At 40.7% G+C, this 13,878-nt stretch overlaps 1 protein-coding gene across 1 annotated transcript; it reads right to left on the minus strand.

The window, feature by feature from the left end:
* Nucleotides 1-963: 963 nt before the first annotated feature.
* Nucleotides 964-11,801, minus strand: LOC141005933 (ER degradation-enhancing alpha-mannosidase-like protein 3). The gene is made up of 20 exons (XM_073477998.1): nucleotides 10,967-11,801; nucleotides 10,771-10,816; nucleotides 10,079-10,179; nucleotides 9,490-9,529; nucleotides 9,267-9,379; nucleotides 8,902-9,055; nucleotides 8,180-8,314; nucleotides 7,912-8,017; nucleotides 7,596-7,693; nucleotides 7,282-7,407; nucleotides 7,078-7,161; nucleotides 6,549-6,632; nucleotides 6,296-6,420; nucleotides 5,918-6,083; nucleotides 5,571-5,728; nucleotides 5,346-5,463; nucleotides 4,106-4,279; nucleotides 3,768-3,933; nucleotides 3,486-3,677; nucleotides 964-3,231 (listed from the first exon to the last, which is right to left on the minus strand). The coding sequence occupies exons 1-20, from the start codon at nucleotides 11,116-11,118 to the stop codon at nucleotides 2,978-2,980; spliced, it is 2,592 nt and encodes an 863-aa protein (XP_073334099.1). The 5' UTR covers nucleotides 11,119-11,801; the 3' UTR covers nucleotides 964-2,977.
* Nucleotides 11,802-13,878: the final 2,077 nt, after the last annotated feature.

Below are 13,878 nucleotides of genomic sequence, written 5' to 3' on the forward strand. Positions count from 1 at the left end.
TGTATCATACGTTGAAACAGTATGGGAGGGCTTTACAGTCCTTTGGCACTTGGAGCACTCAAGTTGTGTTTGAAAGCTCAAGCTCCAAATTTGACAACTTAAATAGAAAAAAATACCTATTCCTGAGTGGGTGTGAAATGGTTACAAATGTCCTCACGACAGCAAGATCATTACCAAGATCACTACGGATCAAACTATTTATGTATGTGCACATATAAATAACTGTAACCAGCCTTTTATTATTACCTTGTTGCCTTGGATGTTTGAATAGCACGGATTAGACTCATCCGGCAATCCCATTCTTCATAAATGTTATTTACAGTATTTCATTCTAAGTTTTGTGTAGCCAGACCTATCTTCACAGTCATTCTAGATAGACTCAAGTGACATAAAATGGCTCTCAGGAAGCCACAGCTGTCACTGATGCTCAACAATGTCAATCTGTCATGAAAAGAAAACTAGAAAAACAGCTTCGTGATTGTGTGGTGCCACACACCAGTCATGTTGCAGTTTACATCCATGTCTGCCCAGATTCATAGCATATGAGTACTGAAGACTTGACATGCTATGATTAGTAGTCTAGTGTGTGAGTTCATTGAGAGAAACAAGAAAAACAGTCAAATTACTTGGATGTGTTCACACGCTTGGCCAATAGAGTTGATTCTGACAGAACATGAAGAAGCTACATGAAAACATGAATGCTTCACACACAAATGGAAATGAAGTGTCATGACTGCAACATTTTATCCTATTAAACATTTGTGTGAAATTTTGTCAATATCAGTGTATGGATTTTTGAGGTCATTGACCACCATAATCTAATAAGACCATCCTCGAGTCCAAGTGGACATTTGTGCCGAATATGTAGAAAATTCCCTTGAGACGTTCACAAGGCAACCTGAAGACGTAAACCCTCCAGCCACAGCTATCGCCTGTACAGAGGTATAAGAAGAGGAAAAAGGGTTGCATTTGTGATTTTAAATTTATTGACGGGAGTGCCTCAGCTCACAGTCGGAAACTAAATACAGAGAAGATGTGAAACAGAAACAGGAGCCATGTCGTGCATCTCTTTTGGCACTTAAAACAAACTGAATGAAATAGCATGACAAATAATGAAATGTATCCCCTACTTCTTGTCCATGGTCCTTCTCTCTGCGTGAACAGAGAACACAGTCCACAGTCCTGAGGTATACCGGTTGGCAAAGCCTCATATAGGCTTAACAAAAACAATAAAATGTCAGGTTGGAGTATTAAGACTTCAAATTAACTCAGCAGCATCAGGAAAAGGTCCACTGTACAAACGTAAAAGAAAACATACTCCTCTGGCACAAAGAGCATTTTCCCCCCCTACACAAACATAAGCTCACATTTTATGTACCACAAAAGATAAAAATCATGCAACAAATTATTATTGAGAAGTGAATAAACTGATTAAAACAGTTATGCATCTTTCTGAATTGCTGCATAATGTTATAACACATAAATGCCCAGAATATAGTTTAGCTTGTGTAGTTTGAGTGTGAAAGACTAACAGCAAGTACATATGAGTTTTGACAAGAGAGACAACAATGCTGGATTCAAAATGCATCCAATTTTCATTGAATACAACTGTACGTAGACAATGCACCAGGATTCAACTGGCCTTTCCAGTTTGACTGTTAAGGCAAAAACCTTTCTGCAATCTTAATGGATGTTAAGTGTTCCTTATATTTTAAGACGGATATAAAACACTGCATCATTACACAATGTAAATGGGAAAATAAATAACTGATTAAAATTACTTATTGCAACACGCACACAGGAGCAAATGCGAGGACAGGCTGAACGTTCATTTCTGTTTCCACAGACGATCATACCCGTGTTTCAAAGTGCATAGCAGTCTGGGACTGCAGACCAACCTGTGATGCTGCATCTGGACCTAAGCAGAGTTACATGAAGACTTCAGTTGCAAAACAAAAAAATCCAGCTTTGGTTATTTTTGTAATGTTTTTATGATGACATAACTAAAGGAAAAAGTAGCCTAAAAAAATCCAAACTTATTTTTAAAAGATCGATCACTGTTGAGATTTTTTTATCAGGTTTCTTCTAACAGCAATGATGTTTTAGCCGAGACACTTTCTTGAGCATTAGTTATTACACACACACACACACACACACACACAACACACACACACACACACACACACACACACACACACAATTTAGCACAAAGAAAATGCAGAACGCATCCACACACACCCACACATCTCATCAAATGGGTCAACCTAGCAAAGTGCATTCACTCTTGAAATTCCCTGAAGTTGCTTACTAGTACAAAATAAAAATAAACTCCCCAAATTGGCCCCAGTTCACCTCCTTCATCTGTGAACATTATATTACTGAGGACAGAGGAGTTATGGTAGCTTACTAACTCCACCTACTGGCCAGGTAATATTCCATCCACCATTTCTGACTATTTAACAGTAGTTGTTGAAGTGAAAAGGTGCAATCTACATTTAAAACAAACTGCATTGCATAAAAACCTAGCTGGGTACATTTTCGCCATGTTGTCCTCCAAGTTGAGGTCATTTTTAATTCTATAGTTAATGATCTATGTCATTATCATTACACGGGCCCCTTGTATGTGCCTACAATAGCAACACTACAGGCTAGGTGTGGGCAGCACCAGCCCAGCCATCTTAACCTACAGCTTTAGGCTTTGAACTATCTAGTTTAGTCTCATGATCCCTCTCTTCAGAGAGACCTGCACCACACGGAATAACAGCTCCCCTCTGACTCTGTCTAATAAATACAGAACCATCTTTAGGTTACAAAGTCAAGACAGGATGGGGCTCGACTCTTCTTCATCAGTTGTAAACATGCGGTCTGGGTCAGTCAGGGCTCCATGTGGGGCAGTGAGGGGCTCTGAGGCACATGCCATTCAGAAACTGACGAGGGATCAGTGTTAGGAAACTGACAGCTTCGGGATCAGCAGTGATCAAGGGTTTGTGCCTGGTCCGCTGTCAGAATTTGGGGTGTGAGATGAACCCGCTGAGCACGGTTCAGTTCTGTCATTCTCTGATGCCTTTGTGCAGAACTGCTGCTGCGATTCTTCCTCCTCTTCCTTAAGAAGCACCTCTTCTTTCTCCAAGACAAACTCCAAGGTGGGCCCTCCGGCTGCTCCGTCCTCCAGCTCGCCCTCCTCTGCCAGGCGGAGTTTGATGTTCATGCCGACGGGTCTTTCAGTCTTATCTGGACAATAGGAGTAGGAGAGCCAATGAAATGCAAAATTAGATCAGAGAGAAGTGCTAAGATTTGTTGTCTTTTCCTGGTTTTGAAGGCTGCATTACAGTAAAGCGGTGGAAGTCTCTGAACTTGCCAGTCTTCTACCCATATTTAAATTAAGTCATTATATCCTCATTACTGATGGTTATTTATCAAAAATCTCATTGTGTCAATATTCTGTGAAAGTACAAATAATCATCCCTACAATGTATGGGCCTCACCATGTCCCAGCTGCCTCTCCTTGGGCAGCAGCAGCACATCCACGTTGTAATGCTCCTCCAGAGCAGCTGTGAGCATGGCACCCTCGCGGCTGAACAGGAAGACCAAAGGCAGGCTGATGTCTTCAGTGGAGTCACCATCTCCAACCATCTGGAAGAGGGGAGTCTCCTCGCTATTGCTTCCCTCACGGTGGTCTGAGAAGGAGAATAAGGGAATAATTGGGACCACTTGGCAGTTATTCTAACCTCTACGTATTGAGCTTTGAAGTAGTTTCGGCTCCTTACCTATAAAGATGATTCCTATGGCTCCTGCCTCCTGCAGCCGACGAGCCTTTGCAGCGAACATACAGTCACCGCGCAGCGCCAGAGCAATGTGGCCTTTAAGCTGCGCTGCATTATCTATCGGCCCACATGCGGTGTAGGGGGACGCTTTCACTATGCTGCCCTTCACCTGCGGCACAAGAGTTTGAGTGTATTATTGTAAGTTATTGTATTTCTTAAATGGCTGGAGATAAAGAGAAGTATAGGTCAAACAAAACAGGTAACATTTGCACAGTTCGGTAAAAAGCTGTTGGTCATTGTAGAGTTGATGTTGACATTATACTGTCACATTGTAAGCTCACCCCGTGCTCCTGCTTGGTGAGGTCCATCCCAAACTTGGCAGGTCCTGCTGTGAGGACCGTCCTGCCCAGAAATGGGGGGGATATGAGTTGAACAACATGAGGCACCACCTCCTCCTCCTCAGGCATCTGGTTTACCTCTGCCACAAGTTTAACCCGGTACACTCCTTTATGATCCTAAAGGGATGATTAATAAGATTAATTTATCAAGGCTTATCAAGGAATTTGTTGACACAGTGATACTGTATATTATGGTGACCTACATTCCAGGCATTTTTTTCCATTTAAAGTACACATTAGTCACTGTGACCCAATTCTTATCAGACGTTTAATAATGTGAGGTGAAATTGGTAATCCCTGCACTCTGATTAACACATTTCCTTTTTCCCCTCACTGCTGGACACCTCATGATACCAGAGAGGAAATTCTTACTGCTTTAGTAAACACAGAACTGTGCATAGCATAGCTGATAAGATGATGAAGAAATCTGTTAACATTTAATTTGGCTTATAATTGGCTTATTATTATAATCCATGCTGTTAAAAAATCCCTGTTTGTAATACAAATTGAAAGATACAATTGGTTCAACAGCAGGTTATATAAATAATAAATGGTTCAGTAGGTTGTTTGTGTGCATCAATCGTGACAAATGGAGAGAAAAAAAAATCAGGTCTTAAATCAGGAGCTGGAGACATGTTTTACACACTCTTAACTGTGCCATTAAAACCTGCTTAAAAGACATCCTGACATCTTTGTTTTTCCACCGTTTAACCAGCTAAAATTCACTTTTCAGTCACTTTGGAAAGCACACTAGCTTACTGTTAAAATGTCTATAAAATGTTTGTTATCTTTTTCCCCCATTTTATTCCCCACTGCAACACGCAGGAGTTATAGACAAGAAAGGGCTTTCAACAAGTACATACGATACGTATTATTGGGGCCCAATACCTGTTATTGGTCCTATTACTTAATTATCTTACTTATTGGCCATCTGCTTACAACCTTTAGACAACAAACAACTAGGGGTGTCAGAATTTCCACTCCAAATAAAAAATTGATCGAGACAAGCTTTCACTCTCAATCGGAATCAGTTTGATGGCCCAACTCAACTTTTTAAGGATGCCTTCTGTTTATGCGGACAGTGTTGGGGCCTAATGTTTTGCAGGTGTATATACAGAGATTAAAATATAAAAACGGAGACAGAAATGCAGGTCACACGGTGAGTACAAAGTAATTCAAATACCCTCTGACTTCTGATGCCTCCCGCCATGACTTCGTTCAGTGGAGTGAGAGAAATGCCCATGCTTTTCAGGAACTCTACTGGCTCCATGCCGTTATCATGAAGCGGTAGTTCAATTTCCCTGTGAAGTACAAACATACACGAGTTAAAACTCAAACTAATCATGGCTGACAGTTTTCACCAGTGATTTCACTCTAAAACCAAAAGCCAGCTTCCGACTGGACACACCTGACAGGTAAGGGGTGGAAGGCTCGTCCCACCCCAGTGAGGTATTTGTAGCTGTCCCGGATGGTTTTGGCGAATGAAGGGTTGTTGGGGAACAAGGTCTCCATGCTGGGGCAGGAGTGTGTGAACAGGTCTTCTTCTTGAGAGACAGGAACAGTCTCCTGAAGCACAGGACCAACAGTTAGCACTCTATAGCTGCTACATTCATGTCAATTCAGACGTTAAGGGGTCAGTTAGCATTTTAAGTAAAAGTAGTAAAAGGCCCCATACGGACAATTCTGGAATCAACATCTGCTTCATAATGACACATTAAAACAAAAAGCTTGTCTATTGCCAGTTTAAGCTCTCACTGTATTGTTGCCTTGACAAGGCGGCTTGGTAGTGGAGAGAGATACAGGGAGAAGATGAGCCTCCGTGGTGAAGATGTAGTCGTCAATATCGATGGGAAGCTCACTCTTCTCCGAAAACAGCAGGTACAGGTATTTAAACATCTCAGCCAGAAAGAAGGAGTCCATCCTAAACACAGACAGCCACACACACACAAATGAACATACATATACACAGAAAAATGAAAGCTGTTATCACACATTCATAGGAGATATTTCGATGGTACCATTACAAGATATTCCATCAACAGAAAGGTTTAACAGACTTCACCATCTAAGGTTACTCTTCCTAAAAATCTGAAAAATATGTCAGTGTAAACATGTGTAATGGCATTTGTATACCTGTCCTCATGCGTCCCCGTGCGGACATCTTGCACAGCAGCAAAACCGCAAGGCACCCTGGCGTAGGCATTGAGCTTTTCCACAATGGACTGTCCCACTCTGAGGTAGTAGGGGTCGCCAGTGGCCTGCAGAGAGGAAGACATCATGCTCACAACACAGCTTACATGGAACATTCAGTTTGCTATAGAACGGTTTGAGTATATAGTACAAAAGTGGGGTTTCATCAATAATTAGCCATTTTATAGCTTTTCACCTTATAGAGGTAGTAGGTGCTTTCTGCAAACTCTGGTCTCAGGAGGTGTTGGCCCCAATGAACTCGAAACTCTGTAGTGAAAGCCTGCAGGGAGAGTAATCAAAGGCAGCAAAAGATGTTAGTGACACAACAAGCAATTTCCATGTGCTGCTGACTTGATGTAATTTCATGCCATTTTCCCTGTAAGTTGTAAAAGTATAATTGGCAAAATATACTTGAAGTATCAGAAATAAAAAGTACTCATTGTGCAGTAAAATGCTCATTATAAGGACGTAACTTGATTTGTCATGTTGTTAAAATCAATTAGATTAAATGGATTATGCAACAGGAGACATTCCCATCTGATTAGCGTTTAATGTTCTTATATATTCCCAGAAAAGTTATTATATCACAATATAGAATCATATCATGATACATTATTATGACTATTGTAATTTGACCCACCTCTATTAAGTGTTATTAATACTTTATCTTGCCAATATATGCCTAATATATGTTAAATAGAGCAAAAAGAGCCGAGATTCTTTACCTCTGGAAGAAACTTGTGCTGTTTGGTGACTTGATAAAGCATTTCATGAGTCTCAATAGCTGGTTTCAGATCTCCTCTCAAAACCTGTGTGGGAAAAAAAAGTGTCACTCCAGAGAACATCTGGAAACTATTTCTACAGCTTCTGCTAGTCTCTTGGTAGTAAATACAATTCAACAAGTGCGAACTTAACACAGCATCCCTGACCTGTAAGCCAGGGAAGAACGCCAGGAGAGAGTCCATCCAGCTGCGCACGCTCACAGTGGGGTTGTGCATGTGCACATTAAGCAGCAGGGGAGGCTGACTGATGTACTTCATAATGGCACTGTAGTGCTGTTGCAGATCAACATCATGAAAAACAGATTAGCAAACAGTGAAAATGTCTTCAAGCTGCAACCACAGTATGAACAAAATGACCACTAGTGGGCCACTGATGATGCAACAGGGAGTACAATACAGATTGCTTGGATATGTGCTAGGATATAGATTTCTGTGTGGGCGTGCAGTAAAGGAAGACTTACAATGTTGAACCTATCCAGAAACACATTGTCTCCTAGTAGAATATAGGCCTTCATCAGATACTCATAGTATGAGTCGATACCAGCACCAACTCCACTGTCTGCAAACACAGAAGAGAAAAGAAGGTCAGATTAGTGGTTCATGCATAGAGCTGTGGAATATGAACAGTGTATTGCTCATGAATTTCTGAATTATCAACGTTCTGTGTCATGCTGCTCCAGTCTGTGAGAGAACGTGTGGTTTCAGTTTTCATCTCTTCTTTATACCAAAGTTTGGATGGTTTTACATTATGCACTGTGTGTGTTTAAACTGCCTCACCCCTCCTGACCCATTCTTCATTATGGATATTGATGACAGTCCCCACCAAGTCACTTCCCCTCTGTCTCCTCTCCCAGAGGACATCCAGAGCCTTCCTTGCATTTGCCTGTCCAACAATGATAAGCATTAAAAATGTCTCAGGTAAAATTAATTACATTATTCAGAAATGGTTTCTTCATTCATCGACTGGCATCAGATATAGCCAGCTATAATATATAGAAAATATAGAAAAGTATATAAAGCCTCATTTCTAGAGAGGCAGTAATACCTCAAACACAGACTCTCCTGACAGTCTGCTGAGGGCAGCAAACTCCAGGATCATTGTTCCAGCACATGCTGTGCAGGTGTCCGACTCAGTGCCTGTGCGTGAAAGTGGGTTTAGGACTCCGTACCGAAGATTCACCTGCAAAACAAAACAAAAAAATAAATAAAAATTAATCATGTCACTTCACTCGACTCAATTTCTTTTAGTTACTTACTAAAATAAAGTAATATATTGTTCATTAGGCCCTCTGTGGTACACTGAGTGCGAGGAACTATTAACTAATCTATATTTGTCTGCTCTGTCTACAGTTTAATACATCTGAAACTAGTAGAGAGCAGATCTCTGACACACTTATCAGAAACAGGGATTTATTCATCTTGTATCATGCCAAACTTGAGTGGATCATAACATATCAGGTACAGCATTAATATGCAGATGCTGTGGTCCAAGATGAGACCAAACTTATCAATGAATGTGAATTTTTCAGCCATGACAAACACCAAAATGTGGCCTGAAAGAAACTATGTAAGCCTTGCTTTTTAGCATAGCTGATCACTAGAAATGCCTTTTTTGTCATAAGTCCAAGCTTTCAATACGCTTACAAGGCATCAAAATTTGGCACAAATTGATGTAATGTAAATAGGTAATAGTATCGACCTAATTCTGTCGGTTCACAGCATCCAAGAGAGGTGACCTGTAATATTCAACAATAAAATAAGAAATACCTTGGGGTAAGGAAGGCCACTTGTGGTGTTAAAGGCAGGCAGTAATCGATGACCCAGCTCTTTGGCCATGTGTAGGAGTTCATCGCGATACCACTGCATCCTCTCCCCACGCTGCCGTAGCAAGTCAGCCATCACGTGGGCACCCAAAAGCCCTCTGGGTAGAATTAATGGCAGGAAGAATATACAGACAATGGGGACACTTTATCAGCAGGACATCTTTGCGTAGTAATAGTAATACTCTGTTCTGATGTGGAATAATTCTACATTCAGAGGAATTATCCGGATCATTTCGTTTCAGTCAGATGTTATAATAAAGACTCATCTATAGTACAAAAGTAAAAACAAATCACAGACATGTTTCATACCCTAAAACTCTGATGTTGGTCTCAAACACAGACACAACCACATCGTTGTCCAGGCGGACATCCCTCACGGCCTTCCTCACTGCATCCTCAAACTCATCAAGCTTGTTTAGCACCTGCCCGCACAAACACAAACAAAGGGAACAAATAAATTAACTGTTTCAAAAAAGGAAAAGTTGATCAAACTACTTCTATGCTTGTAAACAGAGGAAAAGCAAGTACTCACCACCAGGGTATCAAGGGTGTCAATCAGTGTCAGAGAAAACCTGCAGAAAAGGTAAAAGAAATGTTATGATGAGAGCCTCTGGCACAGCACAATGGAGCTGGTGTCCCACTTAGCCACTGATCCAGTTTCATTTGTAATGAACCACAGACTGTGAAATGTCTTCAACCTGTTGAATCTGCAGTGAAATTACATTATGCAACCTGTGTGGTACATAAATGGATGCGTTGAACTGCCTTCTGACAAATCTCACTGACTTGAATTAGCATCTAATTCATGTTTTCCTTTGAAACTAGGACATCTACACTGTGTTGAATTAAACCTGTTATAAAAAGAAAGACAAGATTGCTTGTCTTCTTTGAAGATGCAAAATACTTTCCTAAAAACAGATGACATGGCATAAAAAAAATCCACCTTTTGTGTTAAATCCCTTACATATTTGCTCAAATAAAAATGTATTCCGGACAGTATATCATATCCAATCCTTTTACTACACATATTAGTCTTTAAAACAGCACATGTGGTTTCGGTCTAAACTGATGCTGAGTGATGGATTAAAAATACATGTTTTGTTTGTTGATGCTGTACTTACTTTCCCAAAGAGTCATCTATGTCCCCTCTGTTGGGCTCCTGGCCCCGGACTCTCCCCCTGCAGCTCAGAGGCATCAGCTCATCTGCTGGATAGGCATATTTCTGCAACACAAACAGTAAAGTGTCTTCAGGCTTCATTTAATGTCTCCAGCAAAGAAAGGTGTCATTGAGGAAAGATGGCTGGAGGGTTGAACATTTTGTCTTAATCATTTGAAAAGAGAGACGTATGAATGTAATAAAAACAAAAAAGGATATCAGATACAACCAACAACAGGACTTCATTCATAATAGGAGAATCTCTCCTCTGTGTGTATCCTGTCCTTCCAACACACATTAACGAAACTGAGGAAAATCCTGAGTCCCGTCTCCTCACTGAAAGACAAATCAATACCACCGAGACCACCAATGTGCTGCTGGCATCTGCTGCACCAGACTGACACTGCAGCTACAACAAAATCATGCCATTTTGCTTTCTACACAATCCCCATTAAATCAGATTCAACTGCACCGAGGACTCTGTCCAGCCACTGGTTCACTGGATGACCCTGAAGGCAACAAGCCTAAATGCCTTGGTCTCACAATACAGTTGTTATTTATACCACTAGTGTTGCTGAAATGTTGACCTCTTCAGCTTTTCTTAACTTCCAACACGCAAATGTAGTGGTACAATTATTACATCAAGTAACACCTTACCATGTAACTTCCGTAAGCGTGATCAAACATTTCAAGAATCTGGTCCCTGCAACAAAAAAAAAGGGAAAACAGCAATTAATCAAAAGAGAAAGTGCCACAAACGCTGTAATATTTTTCACAGTTTTGCAGAGACTTCTACAGCCAGTCATTCACAAACACATATTTACAGTCTTAGTCTGTCTAGACATATCCTCACCTGATAACAGTCTTCTCCTCTGGTGTCATGATCTGGCTCTCTTGACATTTCACCCAGCCAAGAAGACTGATGATAAGTAGGGTCTTTAGCATCATCCCAGTGCCAGAAGTGTGGACCAGGTCCCAGCACAGTTTATTTCCTATTCTCCTCATGTAGTCTCTCCTCGGGTTGAGCTTTAATATGGACAAACAAGCTCCTGTCCTTTGTCCACCGCCCACACAAAGTCAAACAGTCCAGCAGGCACAGCTGTCCTCCCTCAGAGCCCCGATCATCCTCATTTTGGAGATGTAGATAAACGTTAGCTACCTCCCAGCTCCATTTCCATATTTCCACAGTGGTTGTTCTGTAGTTGATCCAGTATTGTTACGACCACATGCCCACAGCGCACTTCAGCTGATCGTATCCATGTAAACAATGGAGGCAGCTAGCTAACCTACAACTGAGCCTCCTAAAGAATGAATGTTGACGTTAGCCTGTAAAGAAAAACAAGACTGACCACGAAGCAGCAGGCTAACAAAACTGAGCCCACACAGGGCTAACTGCACACTTCTTGCCGAGCAAGGGAATGTAAAGAAATATGAAGAAAATGTTCAGGTAGTTACCAAACTGGGGGTACACAGACAGCTAACGCTTGCTAGCCACCACAATGCTGGGAGGTTCCCTGTTGCTAGCCAGCTAGCAAGTTGCTAGTTCGCCGTTAGCAATGCGGATTAGTTAGATAGCATTAATAGCTAAAAAAAAATTAAGTGAACTAGCGCTAAATATCATCTTGGTCTAGAACAAATAGTCCACTTGGCGTGTAAACTGATTATCATACAGTTAAATAGTCGATGACACGTCGCCAAGTACCAACACGGCTATACTGTACCCCTGACGTCGAGTACCGAGCTGTCAAAGAGGGCACAGGCAGGCTTTTCTGCCTTCCGCTTCGATTTTGCCCTGAGTAAAGGATCTCAGGCAAGCTCTACTCCAGAGTAGACTGACGTGAAGTGGCCCCTACGGCCATGTCCACCTTTAAAATGGTTATATATATGTTTATAGCAGACTTAAAGTGGGGTTGTGCTTAGAGTTGTAGCCTGACAATGTGACAGACTGCAGGTTGTTTGTCCAAGCAGGATGGAAGAGTTGCCTGGCAGGCTTTATTTAGGGTTAAATGATACAGATTTAACAGAAAGCGACACGCTTCATAAGGTAGGCGGAGTCAGAGGTGGGTAGTTATTTCCCCTAAATGCCTCAGAGGTGGAGAAAGGAGTGACCTAACCTTTATCTTACATAGTTATCTAACTAAATATTATACTCAGTGAATATTCTTTTGTATCAAAAAGAGCCCAATTTATTTATTTATTTATTTGTATTTTATTTTCTTTGCACACACACAGTTACATACAATCAGATAATTAAAAAGATAAGAGTCACGTGTGGTAATGAGGCAATGAGCCTTATACAACAGACAGAAAATAAAACTTAAAGTCAATGAAAATTAATATGCATGAATTGGGAATATACAGCAAAAAAGACAACAAAAAGCACGAACGATAAACTAACCGATCATAGACAGTTATCCAATGAAAAAAACATAGAAATACAAAAGAAAAAAAACAACACACTCAAAGTAATAACTAGACTTCGTGAATTAAATGCATACATTTCTACATTTCTTTAAAAGATTTTGAAGGTGGTGACAAAGTCTTAACAACATTGAGTTTGAGTTGCAACTATCACCATTTCCTCATTTGTATTATTTATTAAAGTGTGTAGGTCACTATCACTCCTGCAATCCAAAGACATGCACAAAGTTAGGTTAATCTGTTACTTTAAATTGTCCGTAGGTGTGAATGTGAGTGTGAATGGTCGTTTGTCTCTATATGTCAGCCCTCTGATGAACTGGCATCTTATCCAGGGTGTACCCCGCCGTCACTCAATGTCAGCTGGGATTGGCTCCAGCCACCCGTGACTGTGAAAAGGATAAGTGGTAACAGATGATGGATGGATGGAAGGTCACTACGTGATAAAGTCATGTGGGTATCATCAGCAAACAACATGAGAGAAAAAAAATCATTATGTAAGTAAGAAATGATAAGGGTGCAAGTATAGATCCTTGTGGTACACCACATTTAATATGTACTGTGTTTGGAGCACAAGTATCTATTATCTATTACAACATATTGTTGACTTGCAATAACTATTTAACCACTGTAGTGTGTGTGCGAAACAGAAAACATGTCCATATCCACTGAAAAGTATCCACACAGTGTCATCATCCATAAATCCTCACATCATACCTTGTAACTCTTCCTGGTTCCTTACCCTTTGTGGGGTCACATCTGTAGTCACTACAATACACCACTAGGTGTCGCCACTGCCCTCTCCTCTCAGTGTATCACTTAAATACCACTCCTTGATTTATGCATCTGTTGTGGTTCAGAGGAGGATACTGTGGTGAGCTGCTGTGTGTGTGTGTGTGTGTGTGTGTGTGTGTGTGTGTGTGTGTGTGTGTGTGTGTGTGTGTGATTTAAACATGTCTAGTGTTAACTCAGGATAATTAGAAGTGCTATAATTTTTCTTAGACTAAACGAACCGTTAATTGGTTTATTGTTTTGCATAATTACACAATCTATAATTCCTTATCCTGCATCTAAAATACCTCCATTTAGTTAAGTTACACTTAAAAAGCTAGAGTGACATATGATTAGAGTTTGTGATCACAACTTGAAGCCACTTCTGTGATGAAATGAAGCGATAAGACTGATAACAAACATTTCCTTCCTCTTTCTCTCTGACTCATATCCTTACTCCTGCACTGAGAGCAAACATGACTTTGGACTTGACAGTGCTTGACGTTTTTCTGTTTTTAAACTGAAATAAAAAGGCTTCAAAGACACTACAATGTTGTGTTTTCCACTAAAAACTAC

This window comes from Pagrus major, chromosome 12, assembly GCF_040436345.1.
Source record: "Pagrus major chromosome 12, Pma_NU_1.0".
Taxonomy (NCBI): domain Eukaryota; kingdom Metazoa; phylum Chordata; class Actinopteri; order Spariformes; family Sparidae; genus Pagrus; species Pagrus major.

What these genes read in the sequence shown, in the direction of transcription:
- LOC141005933 (XM_073477998.1), bottom strand. Translation starts at nt 11,118, where the DNA reads ATGAGGAGAATAGGAAATAAACTGTGCTGGGACCTGGTCCACACTTCT. An exon ending in CGTTCTTCCCTGGCTTACAG is followed by an intron (nt 7,162 to 7,281) that starts GTCAGGGATGCT and finishes TTTCCCACACAG; the next exon opens with GTTTTGAGAGGAGATCTGAA. An exon ending in GAGGCATCAGAAGTCAGAGG is followed by an intron (nt 4,280 to 5,345) that starts GTATTTGAATTA and finishes TCATCCCTTTAG; the next exon opens with GATCATAAAGGAGTGTACCG.